The sequence below is a fragment of the Diadema setosum genome, chromosome 20, assembly GCF_964275005.1.
Source record: "Diadema setosum chromosome 20, eeDiaSeto1, whole genome shotgun sequence".
Classification (NCBI taxonomy): Eukaryota; Metazoa; Echinodermata; class Echinoidea; order Diadematoida; family Diadematidae; genus Diadema; species Diadema setosum.
This window is the reverse complement of record NC_092704.1, coordinates 6,368,085-6,387,835: the sequence shown is the minus strand read 5'-3', so window position 1 is coordinate 6,387,835 and position 19,751 is coordinate 6,368,085. Positions and strand designations below refer to the sequence as shown.

Genomic DNA, 19,751 nt, shown 5'->3' with positions numbered 1-19,751 from the left:
AAAAACAACAACCCAAAAACCCAAAACCAAGGAGTAGTTTCAGACTTACAGAAGAGCTTTTTCGTAATCTTGCTGCTGAAATGAATCTTTTATTAGTGTGTTAGAGATGCAGAGAGTTCAGACTGTGAAACAATAATATGTCTTTTTCGCAGATTGCAAAGTGCAGAGGACATTCCAAATGACCGTTGTGTCAAAAAACCCATTCTTACCTGGGCATGAATTGAAAAAAAAAATCAAAACAAAAACAAAAACAGAAAATGTAGGGTAAATGTCAGTCAAGTTTGCATTTGGACTTTGTACAAAAATTGCTTGTTTAACTTTATTACAAATGTTTGAAATGTGTTTTCAAACAAGTTCTTTTCCTGATCTGCAAGGTCAAACAAGTTCTTTTCCTGATCTACAAGGGCCCTGTCTTGTTGATGCAGAACTCTTGTCCAAGTAAAATGGGGAAAAAGGAATGAAAGTACATGTATGTTATACCATAGTTACCTGCAATAAACAAGAGAAAATTTCTTCCAGCCTATACAGTGTACCTGCACAGTGTTCATTAGGGTAGTTATTCTTACGGTGAAATGGTTTCCTATTGCACTCAAGGAAAAAAAGAATGCTTCACACACACAACATAGATTTACAAAGCATCTATGTACAATACTCACGAGGTACAGAATCCTAATGTTCAACAGAGCCATTGTGTACAAATAAAAGTGACAATGTAATATATACATGTAATTTTCGTTTTCAATTTATACACACTTAAAATTTAAAGTAAGAATGCATCTGCCTGCACAAATGACTAAAATACCAGATTAATTCAAATTTGACCTGGAAGTCCATTAAAATGTGCTGAATGTGTTTGTTTGGTTTGTTATTCTCTGTGTATGCTAGGAATCTGTCTGTCAGACAAGTTCCTAGACTGTGTGAATATTAACTAGAAAATATCCTATCACATTATGCAGAATTAACAATGCTGTTAAATATCGTGGGAGCTCAATTTTAAGAATTGACTGCAATACTGAAGCACATGCTGTACATGTACACATAGAAAATTGTGCTGTAGGCATGGCTTGCAAGACTTTTAATATTACTATATGACCAAAATCACCATGCTCATAAACTATACGTAACCAGATGGCTCACCTTTCCAAATTGCATTCGGAAAAGGGACTATTATGTCTCTGGTGATTTACAAACCGACATGTCAAAATGTATTCAAGTACTTTTTCTACTTCCTTTAAAAACCTATTTGAATATCAGGTGGATCAAGTGATCAGTGTTTACATTGAAAACTTTGTGACATGATATGCTTTTAAATCTTTATGTGCCATGGTGGAAACCCCCTCTGTGCCACATTATTTTGAGACAACAATGTATAATCGTGCTTTGAGAAAACGTTCTGTTTTTTCAAATTTATGTAACTTCTACACCAATTCCTGTTAAGCTGGACATGTAGTAAAGCAAAGTTGTAGAGAAAATGCCAAGCTTTGCTTTGATGTAAATTGTACGACAAATCGATTATTATTTTTCTTTTAAATGACCAGTAGCTACATTACTGTAAAGGCATGACTTTTGCACACAATGCCTGACTTTTGCACACAAAACAGTGACAGAAAATTAGAATTTATTTACAAGTACAATTCTATTAGGGAACATCGCTTGATAGTCAGTCGCCACATCAAATATAATCTATACAATGTGAGACGAATGAAAGTGCGAGGAAAGCTTTCATTGTACTGCGGCATTTGGTGATTTATCGATCGGTTTGGGCGGGTTTGTGGGTTTGAGTAGAGTATGCGAAGATGGCACGCCGTCGACTGAGTCGGACGTGCGAACGTGGCACATAAAGAGTTAATAATTAAAGGCGATATTTCAAGACTATTTCTTGTGTGAAAATCTAGCCTCATGGTTCCATGTAGCTACCAGAGTCTTGGATAATTGTATCTAAAAATGAAGCACTATCTGAGGTTGGAAGTGTGGGCTAAATGTTTTATAAACATGGAAATCTGTGAGTGACTAGATTTACAAGTACCATTAGACTACAATGTGGGAGAATAAACCATTCAGTAAAGTGTTTTATGAGCATTAATGGCAGTAATTTGCTCAGAACTGTGTTTGTAGTAATGGCATGATTCACAAAAATGTTATTTGTTGGAGTGCTTTTTTATGAAGTTGAGCAATCATAGTACCGGTACTATTCTATTTCAATCAAGAAAGTTAAACAATTTCTGATGTTTATGTGCTACAACCGCAAACAGCATCCTTTTATTTCCCATTAAAAGTGACAAGCGAAAGTAATGGCATCTAGAATCTGAAATATTTGAAGTGCAATTACCAGCCTGAATGCTTGTATGAGAGTGCAGTCAACAGTACCCATCAATGTGCATACCATGCACCATGCAGCATTAAAGGGTGTGTACAGTTCTGGTTGAGGTGAGGATTTAGCTTTTAACGTTTTGCAAGATTCAAAAACTACTCTGAGATGTCAAAGAGCATGCAATTGTAAGGGGTATCAAAAGTTTATGTGATGAAAATTGGTTTTGAAATGGCTGAGATATCCAAAAACAAGGTAAAACAAAGAGATCCTAATAAAAGGTGTGGCCTGTCGCCTTTTATTATTATCACTTTTTGGATATCTCAGCCATTTGAAAACCAATTTTCATCAAATAAACGTTGAATCCTTCTTAAAATTACATGCTCTTTCATATTTCATAAGAGGTTTCTCATTATCTCACTTAGGAATGTTCAAATCATGAATCCCCACCTCAACCAGTACTGTAGGTCCCTTTAAATGCTCTGGCTAAGGACTTGTATGTTCAAATGTAGAATGCAGCATGCAGTTCATACAAAGTATGTGTTACAGGGTTTGTTAAAACTTGCTCAGTTAAATGTTTCTTCAAAAGCAGGTTTAAAAGTGCCGCTTAGAATGCGGATGTCATATACATGTAAAATAGTAGACTTGCTAAGGGGGTAAACGCTGCATTTTTTAGTACAAATGTCCTACTTGGCACAGATGTTCCCTAGGGCAAATGGAAAATTTTCATCTAAAGAGACAATCTGTATCTATGCAAATAAGCCTTAATTTGCATAATTTATGCAGAAATACATATAAAAATCATTTAAAAATATATGTGCATCCAGGAGAAGTACCTAATTTGGTAGAATTATTTTGTAGAGTAAGTGGAAACATTCCTGCAAAAATTGATTTCATACCTATGTAAATAAACATAAAATTTGCATAATCATCCAAGTTATTGTGCAAAAATCTGCATTTTTGAAAGAATTTCTAATCTATTAAGCACTGGATCTTGTAGTACAAAGTTTGAACCTGGGATGGATGTTCCTTGGGTCAAAACCAAATGATTCATCTAAAGAAACAAACTGTCTCTATGCAAACAACCTGTTATTTGCATAATAAATTATGCATATCAAAATCTACACATAGATAATCAGAACAAACAAAAAGCAATTATGTGAAAATGTCTTAAATCGCTTTGAACTTAAAGGGATGGTACAGTATTGGTGGAGATGAGAATTGTGCTTTTAACTTTTTGCGAGATACCAAGAAAACACTTATGATATAGTACAGAGCATACCATTTTAAGAGGACTTCAAAGTTTATTTGATGGAAATCGGGTTTGGGATGACTGAAACATCCAAAAACAAAGTAAAACAAAGCGATCGTAATAAAGTGTGGGTCCCACACTTTATTAGAATCACTCTTTTGGGATATCTCAGCCATTTCAAATCCAATTTTCATCAATATAAACATTGAATTCCTCATAGAATTATATGCTCTTTCATATTTCAGAAGAGATTTCTCATTATCTCACCAAAAAATGTTAGAAACCTGAAATTAGGTCTCAACCAAAACTATACCATCCCTTTAATATCCAAAAAGCTAATAGAATAAGACAATATTCTCACAACAACACTTTTCAGTTGCTTAAGTTGTTTCCATATTATTTAATTAACTCTGATAGGGATTTTATGCATGAATTATGTTAATAAGTATACAAGACGTGAAATTTCGAAACATACTGATCTTTGAAATGATTTTTACTGTCAATTTTCCCTCATTGCATAAATGATTTGCAGGATGGGAAAAATAGCAATCGATAGTGACACTCTTTAAATAGGATTATGCAAATATAAAAGTAGGGCCTACATAGGAACAGATGCAAATCGGAACAATATTGCTTACAAAAGGATTGTTTTTCCCTTGCAAACAGTACACAACTAAGGTCATGGTTAGAAATCATTACAAAAAAACACTACAATAGCGAAAATTCTGATTTTCATTGTTTTTTGTAGGCACCCAAGCGAAGCGAATAAGGGGCTTTTTATATCAAACTGATTATAAACTTGTGTAAATTATGTGGATTATGTGGATTAAGGGTATCTGCGCACATTAAGAACTTACAAGCTTGAGTTTCTGTTTCTGAAAAAAAAACAAAAAAAAACGTTCCCTCAGTATACTATGAGCTGTTATGGCATGGAGACTATGCTAGGAAATTTATGCACAATAACATTTTGATAAGGCAATAATTTATACAAAAATTGTCATGTGAACATTAATCTTAGTCTCTGACTTTAAATCAGTTAATTTCAACAATAAATCAAAGCAGAAATAATATGTTCATAGCCATAAAAGAGTATATTAGATGGCGTTTACAATTACTAGGATGTGATTTGTCAACAGATTGTCACGTGCTACTGTTTACGAGGATGGGAAATATCATATTCTCTCTGGTTGTGATTGTTTTCCCTTTGGATAATGTAACTCCCTGGCGGTCCAAAGAATGTTGTATTCATACCAGCTAATGCCTGTATAGATGATTATGACCTACATGATCTTGAAGCTTTTTCCAAAAAACATGATTATGTTAACTGGTTTTGTGTAAAGATGTCAGAGGTTAAAATAAAAGGATGCACAGGTAAAAATGTAAAAGGTAAGAATGTCAGAGGTTATACATGTGTACATCAAAATTAACTTTCATGCGACCCATACATTAAATGCAATGACGGTGATGACTATACCATGTCACTGAATTCCATGTCCTTTCCTGCTTATCAAGAGGAAACAAAAACACTTGAGAGGGGAGGGCTTAACATTTTTTTCGATAATCAACAAGGGTATCACTGTCAGGAAAGAACATGCACAAATATGTACTAAGTTTCATGATACCTTGATTCACATTCAAGATATGGAAGAAAAAGTGAAATATAGCACTTTCATCAGAGCTTTGACCTTTTGTCAGGAAATTTCCCAGAGAATCTCCATTAGATAATACATGTATATATTAAGTTTCAAGAAAAATCCTACAAGCATTGCAAAAATATGAGGGAAATAGTGAAATTTTGAGAGCTCAATTGACCTTGATCTTTGACCCTTGACCTTTGACAAATTACCCCGAAATTCCCAAGAAAATCCCTGCCAGTACCTCGTTCCATGAAGACATCTTGAACCATTTGCGAGATACAGAGACAAAAGTGAAATTTTAACATTTTCACCTGACCTTTGACCTTTGACCTCTTGACCTGAAACTCTCTGAAGAATCTTATTTTGGAATGTATATATATATATAGTATGCAGTCACTACGTTTCAAGAAAATACCTTCAGGCATTGCATAGATATGGGGGACATAATAACATTTTTAGCATTGACCTTGAACTTTTTGACCTTTGACCTCTTGCCGATTTTACTTAAAAACTGCTTAATTAATTGCCCAATCATACGTCATCCTTGGACCAAGTTTGGTGAGATTTGCTTAATCCAGTCTTGAGTTATCGCGTAAACTGAAACAAGTCGACCTTGACCATTGACTTCTGGTACATTCGGGTATTAATATGCACAATATGCTAATTAGGTGGTATTTGCATAGAGAAATAGTGTTTTGATATTACAAACGAGAAATAATGTTTTGATATTTCAAACCATTTCCTTTTGACAGTACCTAAAGGATATGCATAATACTTTGGTAGTTTTTATCATAAAATGCAGTCCTATACTGTAAGAAAAACTTTTAAAAATAATGTTTTTACTTTACTTTCTTTAGTAATTATGTAAATTAGCTGGTAATGATGGTTTAATAATTCAAACTCTTTTGTCATTTTCTAAAGGGTTATATCTATCTAGGAAGAGCTTTAAGGGGGCTTTCATTGTTTACAAATCAATTTGAATAACTCGCATAATTATGCAAATTTTGTTTATTTACATAGGTATGAAATCAATTTTTGCAGGATTGTTCCCATATACTCTATAGAATACTTCTACCAAATTGGGTATTTCTGCTGGATGCACATATATTTTTAAACAATTTTTATATGTATTTTTGCATAAATTATGCAAATTAAGGCTTATTTGCATAGATACAGATTGTCTCTTTAGATGGGAAAATTCCAATTGTACCGAGGAACATATGTGCCAAATAGGACATTTGTACTATAAAATGAAGCGATCACCCCTTTTTTTGACCTTAACAAGCCTACTAAAATATTATCAAGCTTCCAGAAGGTATACAAGAAACATGCAATCAGTCAGTCAGTCCGCAGCACCCGATAATTCGCTCGTATTTATTCAACTCGTATGCAAGCCCGCTCTAGGCTTGCATACGTAATGAGCTGCGTAAGGGGATTTTGTCCTTGGGCTTTCGGCAACAAAAATACACCTTATGTTCACAAATTTGGTATCAAATTCGAGGAAAATATGTAAACTATCGTCACATGTTACTCAAATTATTGTAAATGAAAAATATCATAGCGTAATTTGAGCTTGAAAAATGATGAAAAAAGTAATTCGTGCAGTACACATTCAAGACGTCAAAAAAATACCAAGTTCACCTTGCGTCTCAATGAAAATGCTTTATTTGGTAGTCCATCTCCTATTAAATCTTTGTATCCAATGTAAATATCTTGACAATTTGTTGCTTAATCCAGTCAGGAACCAGTAAAATATACATCGATATCAGTGCTGATCAGCTTGAAACCGTGCAATCTCAAGAGTAAGCTCTCTCATTGGACAGCGCTTGCATTCAGCGCTTGCATTACGTCATTACGCTGCTACAATGTACATAATGGTTTCATGCCACTTGCGGTTTCTTGGCACGCGTGTAGTTCAAGCGCTGAATGCAAGCACTGTCCAATGAGAGAGCTCTTTCGCGCCACTGTACACTTTGTGTGGACCATACTTCCGGCTTAAGAGTGAATTTTACAGACATTTCAAAACGGAAAAACTAGTATAAATCATGCTTGCGTCTCCTTGACTCCAATATAATATATGATGAGCATCTAAGTTTCCTCTCTCCGTAAAAGCCAAAATCAGAAACAACAGTTTCTTAATCCGGTCAGGAACCAAAAAAGAACTTTAGACGACAAAATCTTCCGTGAAAAGCAGGTAAAATTTACGCAAATTCAACTGATTATATAGTCATAGTCATGATAAGATCCGATGTTATACGCAAATTTAGTATCAAAATAAAGATCAAAGTCTGGAGAATAATTTACTGTGACTTGTAGCCATGACGAATGTATGTACAAGTCGCTACACTGTGAAACCGTAGCCCTATCAAAGTCTCGCAAAATCTCGCACGACGAGACACCTTTCGAACGCAAAGATCGTCAACGAGAGTGCTGAATAAATCTTGCCGGATCGGCTCAATAGCATACGTGCTGCGGACTGACTGCAGTGGTGCCAGATAACACAAGACATTCTGCTGCATACAAAAGGGAGTAGAACCGACAAGATACTTTGTACTGCGCAAAAATTACTTTTAAAAAAGGCAAACTTTTATTCAATGTAGTCAATACATGTAGGCCTACATGTCAATGTCCCATCCAAGAGTCAATCTCATTGGAATAGCACTGTTGATTTGATTGCTGCTTTGGATGATTTCTCCTGAAATTGGATCCAGATGAATTTATTTGAAAGATTTTTTTATGATGGCATTTTGTAATATTAGAAAGGTGAGCCAGTGAGAGGTTGAGGCACCATAGCCTGGGTTATTGTAGCTGTTGTGGCAGTACTGTAGTTTGCATGGATTGGTTTTAGATTGTAATGTACACTTTTGTACATCAGTATACTGTATGGAACCAGCTCATGAAGGAAAGAAAGGAAATGTGCAAGATGATCCATGGCGTCAGAATGACATTGATATCAGAGCTTCAGGAGAGATCTTTCTAGTTGGTATACCAGTATTTTTTATGTAGCTGATACCAGTATACTACAATGTAGTATGCGGCTAATAAACCAAATCAAAGCTGCTCCGCTTTATGTTCATATCGTTTCCTGTAATGTACACTTTTTGTAGTGTATGATACAGTGAGTATATTTCATTGCATTCAATTGAATACATTGTAGAAACCCAATCCTTGAAAGCAAAACAGATTTATTATCATACAGCAGTTCTTTACAACAAAGGAGAACGTGCATGGGGATAGACCAATACATAGATTTGTAAAAGATTTGTACACATACAGTTTTGTAGTACGTACAAGTAATGCTTATTTGAATTATTTTTAAGCATGACAGATGGGACTTCAACATTCCTGAGTGACAGTCGCATTCTATCAAACAGTTGTGGAATGGCATAGAATTATTGTATTATTGTTTAATATTTTTGTCTTACCTTATATTTTCATAAATTTGTTATTCCAACAGTATCATGTACAGTTAATAGTTCTTAAAGAAATTATGTGTATGCATGCTGTAGATATACGACAAAGACAGTGGTTTTGAAAGAAAGAAATCAGATGTCATAGTTTGCCATTTATATCTTATCAGGTGGGCATGAACACGCACCCCCAAAACATGTCCGTCCCAAGCCAGTGCACAACCCCAACGGGCCGGGGGAGATGGGCAAGGCAGTGGTTATTCCGCCGGAGAAGGAGGCACTCAAGAATGAGATGTTTAGGATCAACCAGTTCAACCTGCTGGCCAGCGACATGATATCGGTCAACCGGTCACTGCCGGATGTCAGGATGGATGGGTGAGTGTTCTCAAAATAGAAAAGTGTGGGTATGTTTTGATACCTTTAGTATAGACGTGGTTGTTTCACAGTGTATATACCAAAAGTGCAATGCACTGTTGCTTTTATAGGATGTACACTGTATACTGTAAATCACAACTACACAACCAATCAAGACTTGTACTGTAAGGAGTTTGAATAGAATTGTATCGTCAAGGTCATTTTGGTTGACCCGCGGTATTTAAATTTACAACTCTCCACAGTATTCTTTTTACTACTGTATCATCTCACTTCCACTTCTCTCTCTCTTTCTTTCCTTTTCTCCTCTACCTACTCATCCTCCAATGCTGTTGTACTTTCACTTCCTCCTCTCTCGATCTTCTGGTGCATACATACTTTTTATTCCTAACAACAGCAGTTTGATTTTCTAGTTTGTTATTTTCAAGTAGTTTTGAATACATCCGTGTTGAGGGTACTGATCAAAATGAAATTTATTCGTCCTGTTTGGTAGTTATAATTTGTGTGTATGTGTGTGTGTGTGTGTGGGCATGATTGGTAATATCTTATTTCTGTAAACATACTCTTGAAATTGGAAAATTACATTATTTCAGTTTTTCATTCTTTATATTTTGCTGTCCTTGTTCAACAGGTTAATATCAAGTGACATGAATAAATTCAAATTAACCTAAATAACTTGGTAACCATCACACACGCATATACACAGAATCAATTGACTGTGGAAATTTTCTTGAACAGTCCATGACTGACAATTCCAATATGACCAATGTCAATTACACAATCAGCTGGAACCTTGTGCAATTTCCCGTACAGTCATACACCATATGCTTACAGCGTATTTTGTAACTGTAAGACACTGTCAATTTGGACAAGCACAAATTTGTGTGTGTGTGTGTGTGTGTGTGTGTGTGTGTGTGTGTGTGAGTAGTTGAATTCTTGATCGAGAACCACAGAGGCAAAAGGAGAAGAATCCCTCTGAGATAACATGCAGCAGTTGTGATACAGGAAGAAACATGTGATACCAGTTGCCTTTAAAAAAAAAAACTGAAACTCAGCAAAATATATACAATGTATGCAGTTTGTATATAAAGAGAGACAAATCTAATCAAATATGATAGTTTGTACCTGATCAACTTGGATATCAATTTACAACTACACAGTGTGTTTTGTATATCGGTATATACCTTGTGTCACTGCAGTATCATTATCACATTGTAGGTGAAAAAAGTCCAGAGTACAATAATTGTACATACTCGTATACATCCAAATTTTTGACAGTGTGCCCATGTGCGGCTGAGGCTATTTCATTTTGTGAAAATAAAAACTCCATTCAGTTATTTCCTATTTGAGGGCATGACAGCAACATCATTTTACAAATTTTAAATGAGTATAGTTACAATGTATGTACCCACGCACCATCACGACCATAGGAAGCCGATGGAGGGGCGATTGAAACAATCCCACATACGTTGTATAATCAAGTACAACTTGTACGGTAGTATGAGATCAATTTACCACTGTAGGCGTGTCTTCATCAGCCCGAAGTTCAAACTAGCGGGACATTTTGCAGTTAGCCCGATACAGCGAATGTGCGTCTTCATCAGCTCGAACAGCCTGCTTCGGGAAATTAGTCCGAAAATTGACGCATGCGCACTTTGCAATATTACTCTGCCTGGCTCGCGGTTCGAAAGTGGATTTCCCCGCTCAAAATCTCCTATATCACCGTATGTACGATTCTACAACCAGGGAGGTGAGCAGTACAGCAAATTCTCTCCAAAGGGATATTAATAACGCTACTCTTTCTTCTGTCCAGTGAGGTATCTTATATGAAATTAACGAATTGCAATGTTTAAACAAATCCAAAATGCACACAATCTGCAAGAATCTTCAGCTAAGGTATGAATAGAGTGGACCAGAAGAAGAAGTTTACCAAAAAACAAACAAACAAACAAACAAACAAAAAACCAGCTAGCATGCAAGGCACTGAGTTTTAATAGGGAGGTGAGAGAAATAACCTCCCTGGTTTTAAAGATGACAACAACAGTAGGCCTATAGTACACACATGTGATCCTTCCATACACCGTGCGTGTAATGTACTATACACAATCACTAGCTGCTTGTACATGCGCTTTCCATTGCCAGCTGGCGAACCAGAAGCGTGGAGGGATCGAGAAAATTTCGGGCTGATGGAGACGCACCCAAGATAGCGCGCTATTTCACGAATTAGCGCTCTAGTTGACGAACTAGACCAAGATTTTGGGGGAAATTTTCCCGATCAAATAGCGCGCTATCTGCGTCTTCACTACACAGATAGCGCGCTATTTTGACATCGGACTAGTTTGGTAACCGCAAGATAGCGCGCTATCTTGAAACTTCGGGCTGATGAAGACACGCCTTGTATGGATAAAATCTGCAGAATGGTGAGATTATTTTGGCTCTATGACATAACCCTTGCAATTTGCTGTCTGGTGACTCTGGGATGTTTGACAGAGGAAAAAAAAAAACAACACCCACAAAGAATAGAAAGTGAAAATGCATTATGAAGGGAAGCAGAAGTGATATCCTATGTTACTATATTTCAGCCAAATATAAACGCAACCTCCTTTTTTTATAGTGCCTGCAGTTTATGAGATAAGTGCAACTGACGATGTAAACAAATTTAGAAGATGATTTACTCTTTGTTGTATACAGCAGAATGTGTGTCGGGGTTATTTGCTGTAGTTTATAATGCATTTTGCTGCATTATATTTTGATAAAAATGACAAGTATTTGTATCAGATGTGGACCAGGCAGGGTTTTTGATGGTGTTTATAGTGAGGAATTCTTCTTCCAAAGCACCAAAAATTGTGCCTGGTATAGATCTGTGAGCTATCATGTGTGGGGGAAAATCTTGCTCTTTCCAAGAGCCAAAAGTCACGTAGGGTAGGTGATAGAGGCATGCATATCAATTCCAAGAAAGTAATAAAACGGCCCAAAATAGCACTGTCTACACAAGATGTCTGACATGTTCAGTATGGATTAACCAATAAAGGCCCCAAACCCATTTTTTAAAAATCTCTTTTTTTGGATGGTTGTTTTGGATGCTTTTTCTTTTATCATATTTTTTTTTACCATTCATTGTCATCAATACTTATATTGCAGAGCAAAAAGAGAAAAGCTCTTTCTCAGTTGAGGTCTGTGTTGTTTGTGTTTTCAACACATAGGCCTAATTGCTTGCTTTTGTTGCAGAATTAAAAAAAAAAACTATCTAGATCTATAGGCTTATCAATTCTGCAGTTGGCAAAAGATTGTAGAGGATTATACATTTAGTTCGTTATTTTGTCTCAAATTTTGATTTTTGTTGTTGTTGTGTGATTTTGCTATTAAAGATGTAATGAGTCAAACCAACTTGATCTGTTTTTGTTCTTTTGAAGGATAACCAGTTCTTTGTTCTAATGGTCAGGCCGTAGGAAACAAATTTGCCAATTTAATGTAGAAAAGATAAATGTATTCAGGAAAACTCTCCCACAAATTGATAGTTTAATCATGTTTTCATCCTCATGATCATGATTTTAGTGTGATCAGAACAGGTGAAAGGATGAGGATACACGGTACTGCAAAGTTCAAGACATTCTATCAATTGGCATAGTGTAGTGATATCGCTGCCACAATAGGGTAAAGCTGAAAGGGATGGTACAGTATTGGTGGAGATGAAAATTGGGCTTTAAATTTTTGCGAGATGCCAAGAAAACACTTATGAAATAGTAAAGAGTATACCATTTTAAGAGGAATTCAAAATTTATTTGATGAAATTCGGGTTTGGAATAGCTGAAACATCCAAAAACAAAGTAAAACAAAACGATCGTAATAAAATGTGGGTCCCACACTTTGTTAGGATCACTCTGTTTTTGATATCTTAGCCATTTCAAAATCAATTTTCATCAAATAAATGTTGAAATCCTCATGAAATTACATGCTCTTTCATATTTCATAAGAGGTTTCTCACTATCTCACCAAAAAATGATAAAAACCTGAAGCTAAGTCTCAATGAAAACTGTACGATCCCTTTAACAGATGAAAAATTCTTTTTGTGCTGTGCTGATTCAAAACATGATTTTTCTCTTTTTTTTCAATCGAAAGAGTACAAAATCTCAGCTGTAGCCCTATGAAAATTGATGGGACTGACAGACTTACTGTAGGGCAACATCCAGTATTGGACATTTATGACATTATGCTGCTCTTAGAGAAAGCATAGATCTACAGAATGTATCTAATTACTTGATGACACTATCCCTTTTTGCCATCAAAAAACGATTCCAAACGAACAAGTTCTTGAAGATGTCCCTTCATTGCTCATGACAAACTTTTCAAGAAATGTCCTATGTTCAGTGTGATTGTACCCTCTTTTCATCTGATTATAAAAGCTGAGCCATCCTTTCCAACCTGTTGCACATGATGTGTTTCATAAGCCTGAGGAGTCATGTGTTTCAGTGACTAGACAAACATATTTTTGTGCCACCTAGGACTGAGAGCTCAAATGCTGGTGCATTATGAACTGAACAAGTTTACTAAGACCATAACTTTGAATAGTCGTGAACATTGGAAGTGCAGTGGTTTGGGTGAAATTGACCTTAAAAGTAAACATTCATCTCCAATGAAAAATCGCATGAGTGAAGGCACTGAACTTGATCGGTGATTTATATCCTTGCAAGCTAGAAAAATGGGAAATAAATTAACTTGTTGTTCAAAGACAAATTGGATGTCGATGCCTGAACAGAATGAGGTGTGTTATTTGTTTTATAAAATGATAAAGCAGATCCATGTTATTTCATAAATCATCCTCATCTCAAAGTTCATATGTTTATTAAAGATTTACAAATTGTACATCTAAAGGGATCATTTACTTTATTAATGACCGGTCATGATTATGTGTTTTTACTTTAGAAGGCAAAATAAATGCTTGGTCACATGTGTGCTGTCAACTATTAATCTGCTTCATCATTTTGTAAAGCTGGATATAATATTGACAAGTCTTGTATGCATTTAGAGCACTGTCAAAGTAATGTAATATGAGACAGTTTATAAGGAAATGTACATATAGAAATGAAAGTCTACCAGCATGGACTGATGCCTGATGGAGATGAGAGGGGTATTTGATCCTGTGTTTGATTTTAACCCGTTGAAGACTAGTTTCGAGTAATTCGGGCAGCTGACTATTGGAAATGTGTGTTTTAGCAAAATCAGCCTGTCCTCAACGGGTTAATAGAGGTTTCTGGAGTTTATGCTACTTTCTTTACAGAATCAATTCTATTTTGTGTGTGTTTGTTTCTTTGTTTTGTTTTGTTTGTTTGTTGTTTTTTTTAAATGAGGCAGGAACTCTGAGGGAGGGCTTGGCTCAGGAAGACTAATGCAGTTTTAAGACTCTTAGCGATGATCATGGGGTCTGTTGTTGGCTATAAGGAGTATAGACCACATGATCCAGCGGGCATGAGAATAATTATTGGTTGACCAGAGATTAGGGGTGGCATAAGTCTGAACAGGCAGAACACAGTCTCCTGTGATGCAGCCTTTAAATATTCCTTAGTTCCCCCAATTAATTTCCCTCCTGCCCTCACCTGAGCTCATCTGTCTGCTGGACTTGTGGTTACATTTGCCCCCCCCCCCCCACTCACAACCAGCATCAAAAGGCCTGCAGAAGATGCCGTAACAGGAAATTTTTGCGGTGTAGAAATTTTTGCGGTGTAGAAATTTTTGCGCATGTCTTGCTACCAGAAACTAGCGCAAAAAGTAAAAGCACACAAATAATTTTTGTGTGCTATATCTACCACTATGTAAAGTCTTGATTCCGCAGAATTGAAAGCATGCAAAATTCATCTTTACACTTGGCTGAGCGTGAAAAATTACTTGTGTGAAGATAACCACTTTTACAGTACCATTGATGTACATCACTTGTATGCAATGAAAAAAAAAAATTACACAAAGACAATTGTTTTGCGAACTGAGGTATTCATATATTTGGCTATCAAAGGGAGCATTTTTTTTTTTTTTTTAAGTCGGAAGAGTCTAAACCCCTTTTCAGTCTGACCCAAAGTAATGTGGAATCCTAAAAGAGAGGGAGTGATCGAGGGGTGGTACCAGAAAGCCCATGTGCACCATGCGAGTCCATCAATTAGATTTGTTTGGCTATTCTATTTCTGCGTGAGGCTATTAAAGCAGGTTTAGCGCCTACGTGTTACTAAATTTAGTGTTGCTAGGTGTAATGTGGTGAGATGTGATCCGTGTAAACCACCAGCTATTACCCACTCCCATTCCAGCAGGGAGGTAATGTGAGTGAGTCACTTAAAAGCCATGTGAATGAATACGTTGGTTTAAAGGACATCAAAAACAAGAGAGGGAAAGCATTTTAATGCAAAGTATATTGGAGTATTATTCACAAAAACCAACAACAAAACAATAACCATACAACAATGTAGAGAAAATGAATGATTGCATTATTATCTTTTGTTTAATTTTACTCAATATGATTATCAACAATAGGACAATAGCAACCGCAAATCAGCGAGGGGGAAAGAATTTTAAACAATTAATTTCTAGTTTTCTTATAATGTGATCTTGTTGGATGAAGCTATTCTCATGGTTGGACATCCGGGTATTTTGCGTGTCACGGAGTCATGGATAGCGGTTGGAGTGAAAACAAACCATAGTCGCGTGAGCCTGGAGTGGTAACGCTGTACGTGAGCTGCCGGGGCGCCCGCGAGCATAGCGCTAGCGCAAGCTGTCCTACTGTAGCTGTGCGGGCGGCAGGATTAGGCCCTACAGCTACACCTATACCCCTTTCATAAACTCAATAATGCGGATAATATCCGCAACATTTGGTCGTAAAATCGGAGAGGGGAAAGAATAATGCGCATTATTTCGACCCTTCTATTATCCGCATAATAGCAGCGTCGGGACGAGATTTTGAGTTTATGAACGCAAACCCAAATAATGCGGATAATTGCCGGGGTGCGGTCAAACGTCACCTGTCTTTCCCGCAGAAGGGGGGTGTGCAGTCACCATGACGGTTATCCGCCTTTTTCAGGACGGGCACTCGTAAAAATAATGCGGATTATTTTCAGAGTTTGTGAACGCATTTTTTATTGAATTGTCCGCATTATTCTTATGCGGATAATAGGAGGATGAGTTTATGAAAGGGGTACTAGTCAATCCTAAATTAGGCCCTACCCTAAGTACTACACTGAGTACTAGGCCTATAGACCTACCTGGAGTCTCTATGAGGTAAGCGTAGGTATCGCGGTAGGCCTAGGGACTACACATCTGGCCAGTTTGTCGGGTCGTTGATCCAGAGTCCTGCCGCGATTTCATACGGGCACAGGTCCAGTCCGGCTGCCTTCAACTTGGCAAAATACCGGGACCGATCGACATACAGGATCAGGATCCAGATTTTTAGATTATTGCTGGCTGGCAAGACATGATATATGTAGGACCCTATCTCATGAATGGCACAAATAAAACGACAAAATGAAAAATGATAAACAGTCCCCATGTGCATGTCGGCTGCGTAACAATGTTGCACATAAATTATACGCATCGCACATGCACAGCATGATTCTAGCATGCAGTATGCGCATTAGCGCTCGCAAGCCGTTTGTTTTCACTCCAGTCAACCGGAAGTGACGTGTAGCCGACCGCAAGAATTACTATTGTAGAAGTGGCACCGTACTGCCGGCATTTAATCGCATCTTGTGGATATACACATGTATACTAAAGATTGATAGAACTGAGCGGCGATGTGGCAGTTCTATGAAAGCATGGTTGCAGCTTTATAAAATATGTATCTGTGTGGCATCAGGTGCCATTGTTTGACATACTATCATGCACTGCATACAGTGCAAAAAAACTTTTGAGTTTTAGATTTTACATGCTCAAACTTTCTCAAAATTGATAGTTCCCAAAATCAGTCTGATCAACATCACACTAGCAGATTGTACACTGTACCATCACTGTGCTATTTTCCCACTGGCTGGCACTGAGATCTGCAGGGCATGATGTTTTTCTTTTGTATCAAAACAAATCAAACAGAAATCTGAACTTCACATCAAATCATAGCAGAATCTCAATGATCTTGCAACATCAGTTATTTTTTTAAGGATGCCATATACGAGTAGCTGCTGAATTGCTGACCCTAAATTACATACAATATCCTGCTATAGTGTACCCACATATGTGAATCTTTGGGAGAGTTGTGAAAATTAATTACGTTTCTTGAGGCTTTAAGATCCTGCCCCTTGTACTTCATACTTTTTGACAAAATTTCTTGTAAGTCTCAGCCACACACGCTCTTGTCTGTTCTGTGGACTGACCAGTTCAAACACTTGACTGGTGGTCCCCTTTAACCTCAAGATATTATTTACTTGAATAGATGCCAGAAGTTGACATACAGTATACATGGTAGGTTTTAATGTGGTTTCATTGTTTATCACTCTGTCTGTACCGTGATGTGTTTATCATCTCCCCCCCCCCCCCCCCCCCCCCCCCCCGCATCCTGTAGAGGAAGTCGGAGTAGGCCACATGTGTGGCAATCTAGAGCTTGTAATATATTTATCATTTAGTGGGGAAAAATGGGTAGAGAGACTTTGGTCAAGAAAATACCAATCCAATACCAATCTAGCTTTTTATCTGCTAGAGCCACAAAGGAGGAGAGAGTTGGTTCCAAACCACATATCCAGTTCCTGTAAAAATACCAATGATGTACAGACTGTCACTTGTTTGTTTTCAGAAGTGCCGGATTGTGAATAGTAGGAGCTTCTTGAAGTCAATAGTTACGTTCACACGCAGTTGCCAAACTTGAAGTTTAGGTTGAAAACTTAACTGTCGATGATTAGTTCCACTCGTGAATTCATGACGCGGGTTCACACACACACCTAAGTTACAACTTATGAGCGATTCCCACTTGATGATTACCATGAAGTGCAGAGTCTTTGCTAGATGACCTTATGCCCATACAAAATAGCGCAGCGAACGAGACGCGAGGTTCACGACAACTCACAAACTCGTTGATTATTGTGTCCCCACGGAGCGAAACTACGAGTGGTGACCCCCTGTGGCTCGTGGAGAGAGTGTAAACCCTGAGACGTCTCGTGGTTCTAATCATCAACTAAACTTCAAGATTGCTAACTATCGAGTGCGTCCACATGGTGCTAAACCACAAGCTAGTCATCAAAGGTTAAGTTTCGACATAAACTTAAACTAAAGTTTAGGAACAAGCGTGTGAACTTACAATTGTAACTAATGTGGTGTCTCTGTGTGCGTTAATGCTTACATTTTTAAGGCCATAACCAGGCTTTAGAAACATGTTTAAGGGCTTTTTACACTTGTGTTTCTTAACCCCGGACTTTCTCTGACCCAGGACTATCGTTAGGCCAAAAAAAAAAAAAAAGGTTGTATTGGCGTAACATGAGATTTTCAAATAGGGTCGGTCGGGCGGAATTTTTTTTTTTTTTTTTGCTGCCTGCATTTTACGTGTAAAACTCGTGCTCAGTAAACAGTTACAACTGCTAGGGTTAGCCCCATCGTTGGTCCGGGGCTAAGCAAAATTTTACAAGTGTAAAAAGCCCTGTAATAGTTCCAAACACTGTTCAGTCCCGACTCATCTTGATATACAAGTAGGGGCCTACTGTAAATGGCATTTCAAAATGCACTGAAAGGTGTGTTTATAATCAGCGACTCTCTAAACCATCAAATGGGGAAGCATAAACACAAATCATGTTTATGATTAGCTATTCTCTCTAGCAATAATGGGGAAGCATAATTCAAAGGCAAAATCACTTAATAGATATCTGGATTCAAATGTCATCTCAACGCCTTTCTGGTTCTCATGAAGTACATTTGTAGATCTATACATGTACTTTCTTGTATGCTGAACAGCTCATTACAGTATTTCAGGGTTTACAGTATTTCACTGGTGCACATTGCATGTTTGCGTGAGCCTGAAAAAAAAAAGATTGAGCATGAACAATACCTTTGTGAACCCCATTTGGATCAGTATTTTGAATCAGTGTTTCAGAATGCCGATTCTGTCTTTGCAAATCGAGCATGTATGCACCCTTGGCCTTTTAGATATTGGAGAAGGAGCTCATCTGTGAGGGGCTTAGACTGTACAGATGCTTGTTGTTTGTAGTCCACATTTCTGAAACACATTCCTGATCATGTTTTTTTCGTATCCGGGCAATTACCCCCGGAGGGCAATTACCCCCCGGCCAAATACTGGTTAGTGGTAAGGTAAGAGTAAAGATTAGGGTTAGGGTTAGGTTTAGGGTTAGGAGTTTGGGTTAGGGTTAGGGTTAGGTTCAGGATTAGGATTAGGATTAGGGCCAGGGGAAGGGTGCGGGGTAATTGCCCAGGGGGTAATTGCCCTAGACCCGTTTTTTTAGCTGTTTGGACCCTGAAATATACTGACCACCAACTGCCAACAACATTCCATACAATATTTGTGTCACAAACTTTTCGTGCTTGCTTTTAGTGCTTGTCAATCAAGCACCCAAATCTCAATATAGGCCAAATACATGATAGAGTACATGCAACATATTGTATCATAATGTTAATGCATCATGACACAAGTGCATACATGATATACAATGTAGCCAATAAGAGCTCCACCTTGTCAGTGGTGCGATGGAGCGCAAATGTGTTCAGAATTGAGAACAAAATCTTGATCGGAAAACACCAAGGAAAGAATCCCCATATCCCCCCCCCCCAAAAAAAAAAAGAGCTTCTTCTCTGTTTGATGCATC

The 19,751-nt window shown here is 37.4% G+C and overlaps 1 protein-coding gene across 1 annotated transcript in view; it reads left to right on the top strand.

Moving 5' to 3' along the window:
* Nucleotides 1-19,751, top strand: part of LOC140244049 (polypeptide N-acetylgalactosaminyltransferase 13-like) — a 123,591-nt gene that overhangs the window by 9,748 nt on the left and 94,092 nt on the right. Inside the window, exon 2 of the mRNA XM_072323700.1 lies at nt 8,778-8,982. Coding sequence (XP_072179801.1) covers nt 8,778-8,982 — 205 coding nt within the window. The remainder of the gene's footprint in view (nt 1-8,777; nt 8,983-19,751) is intronic.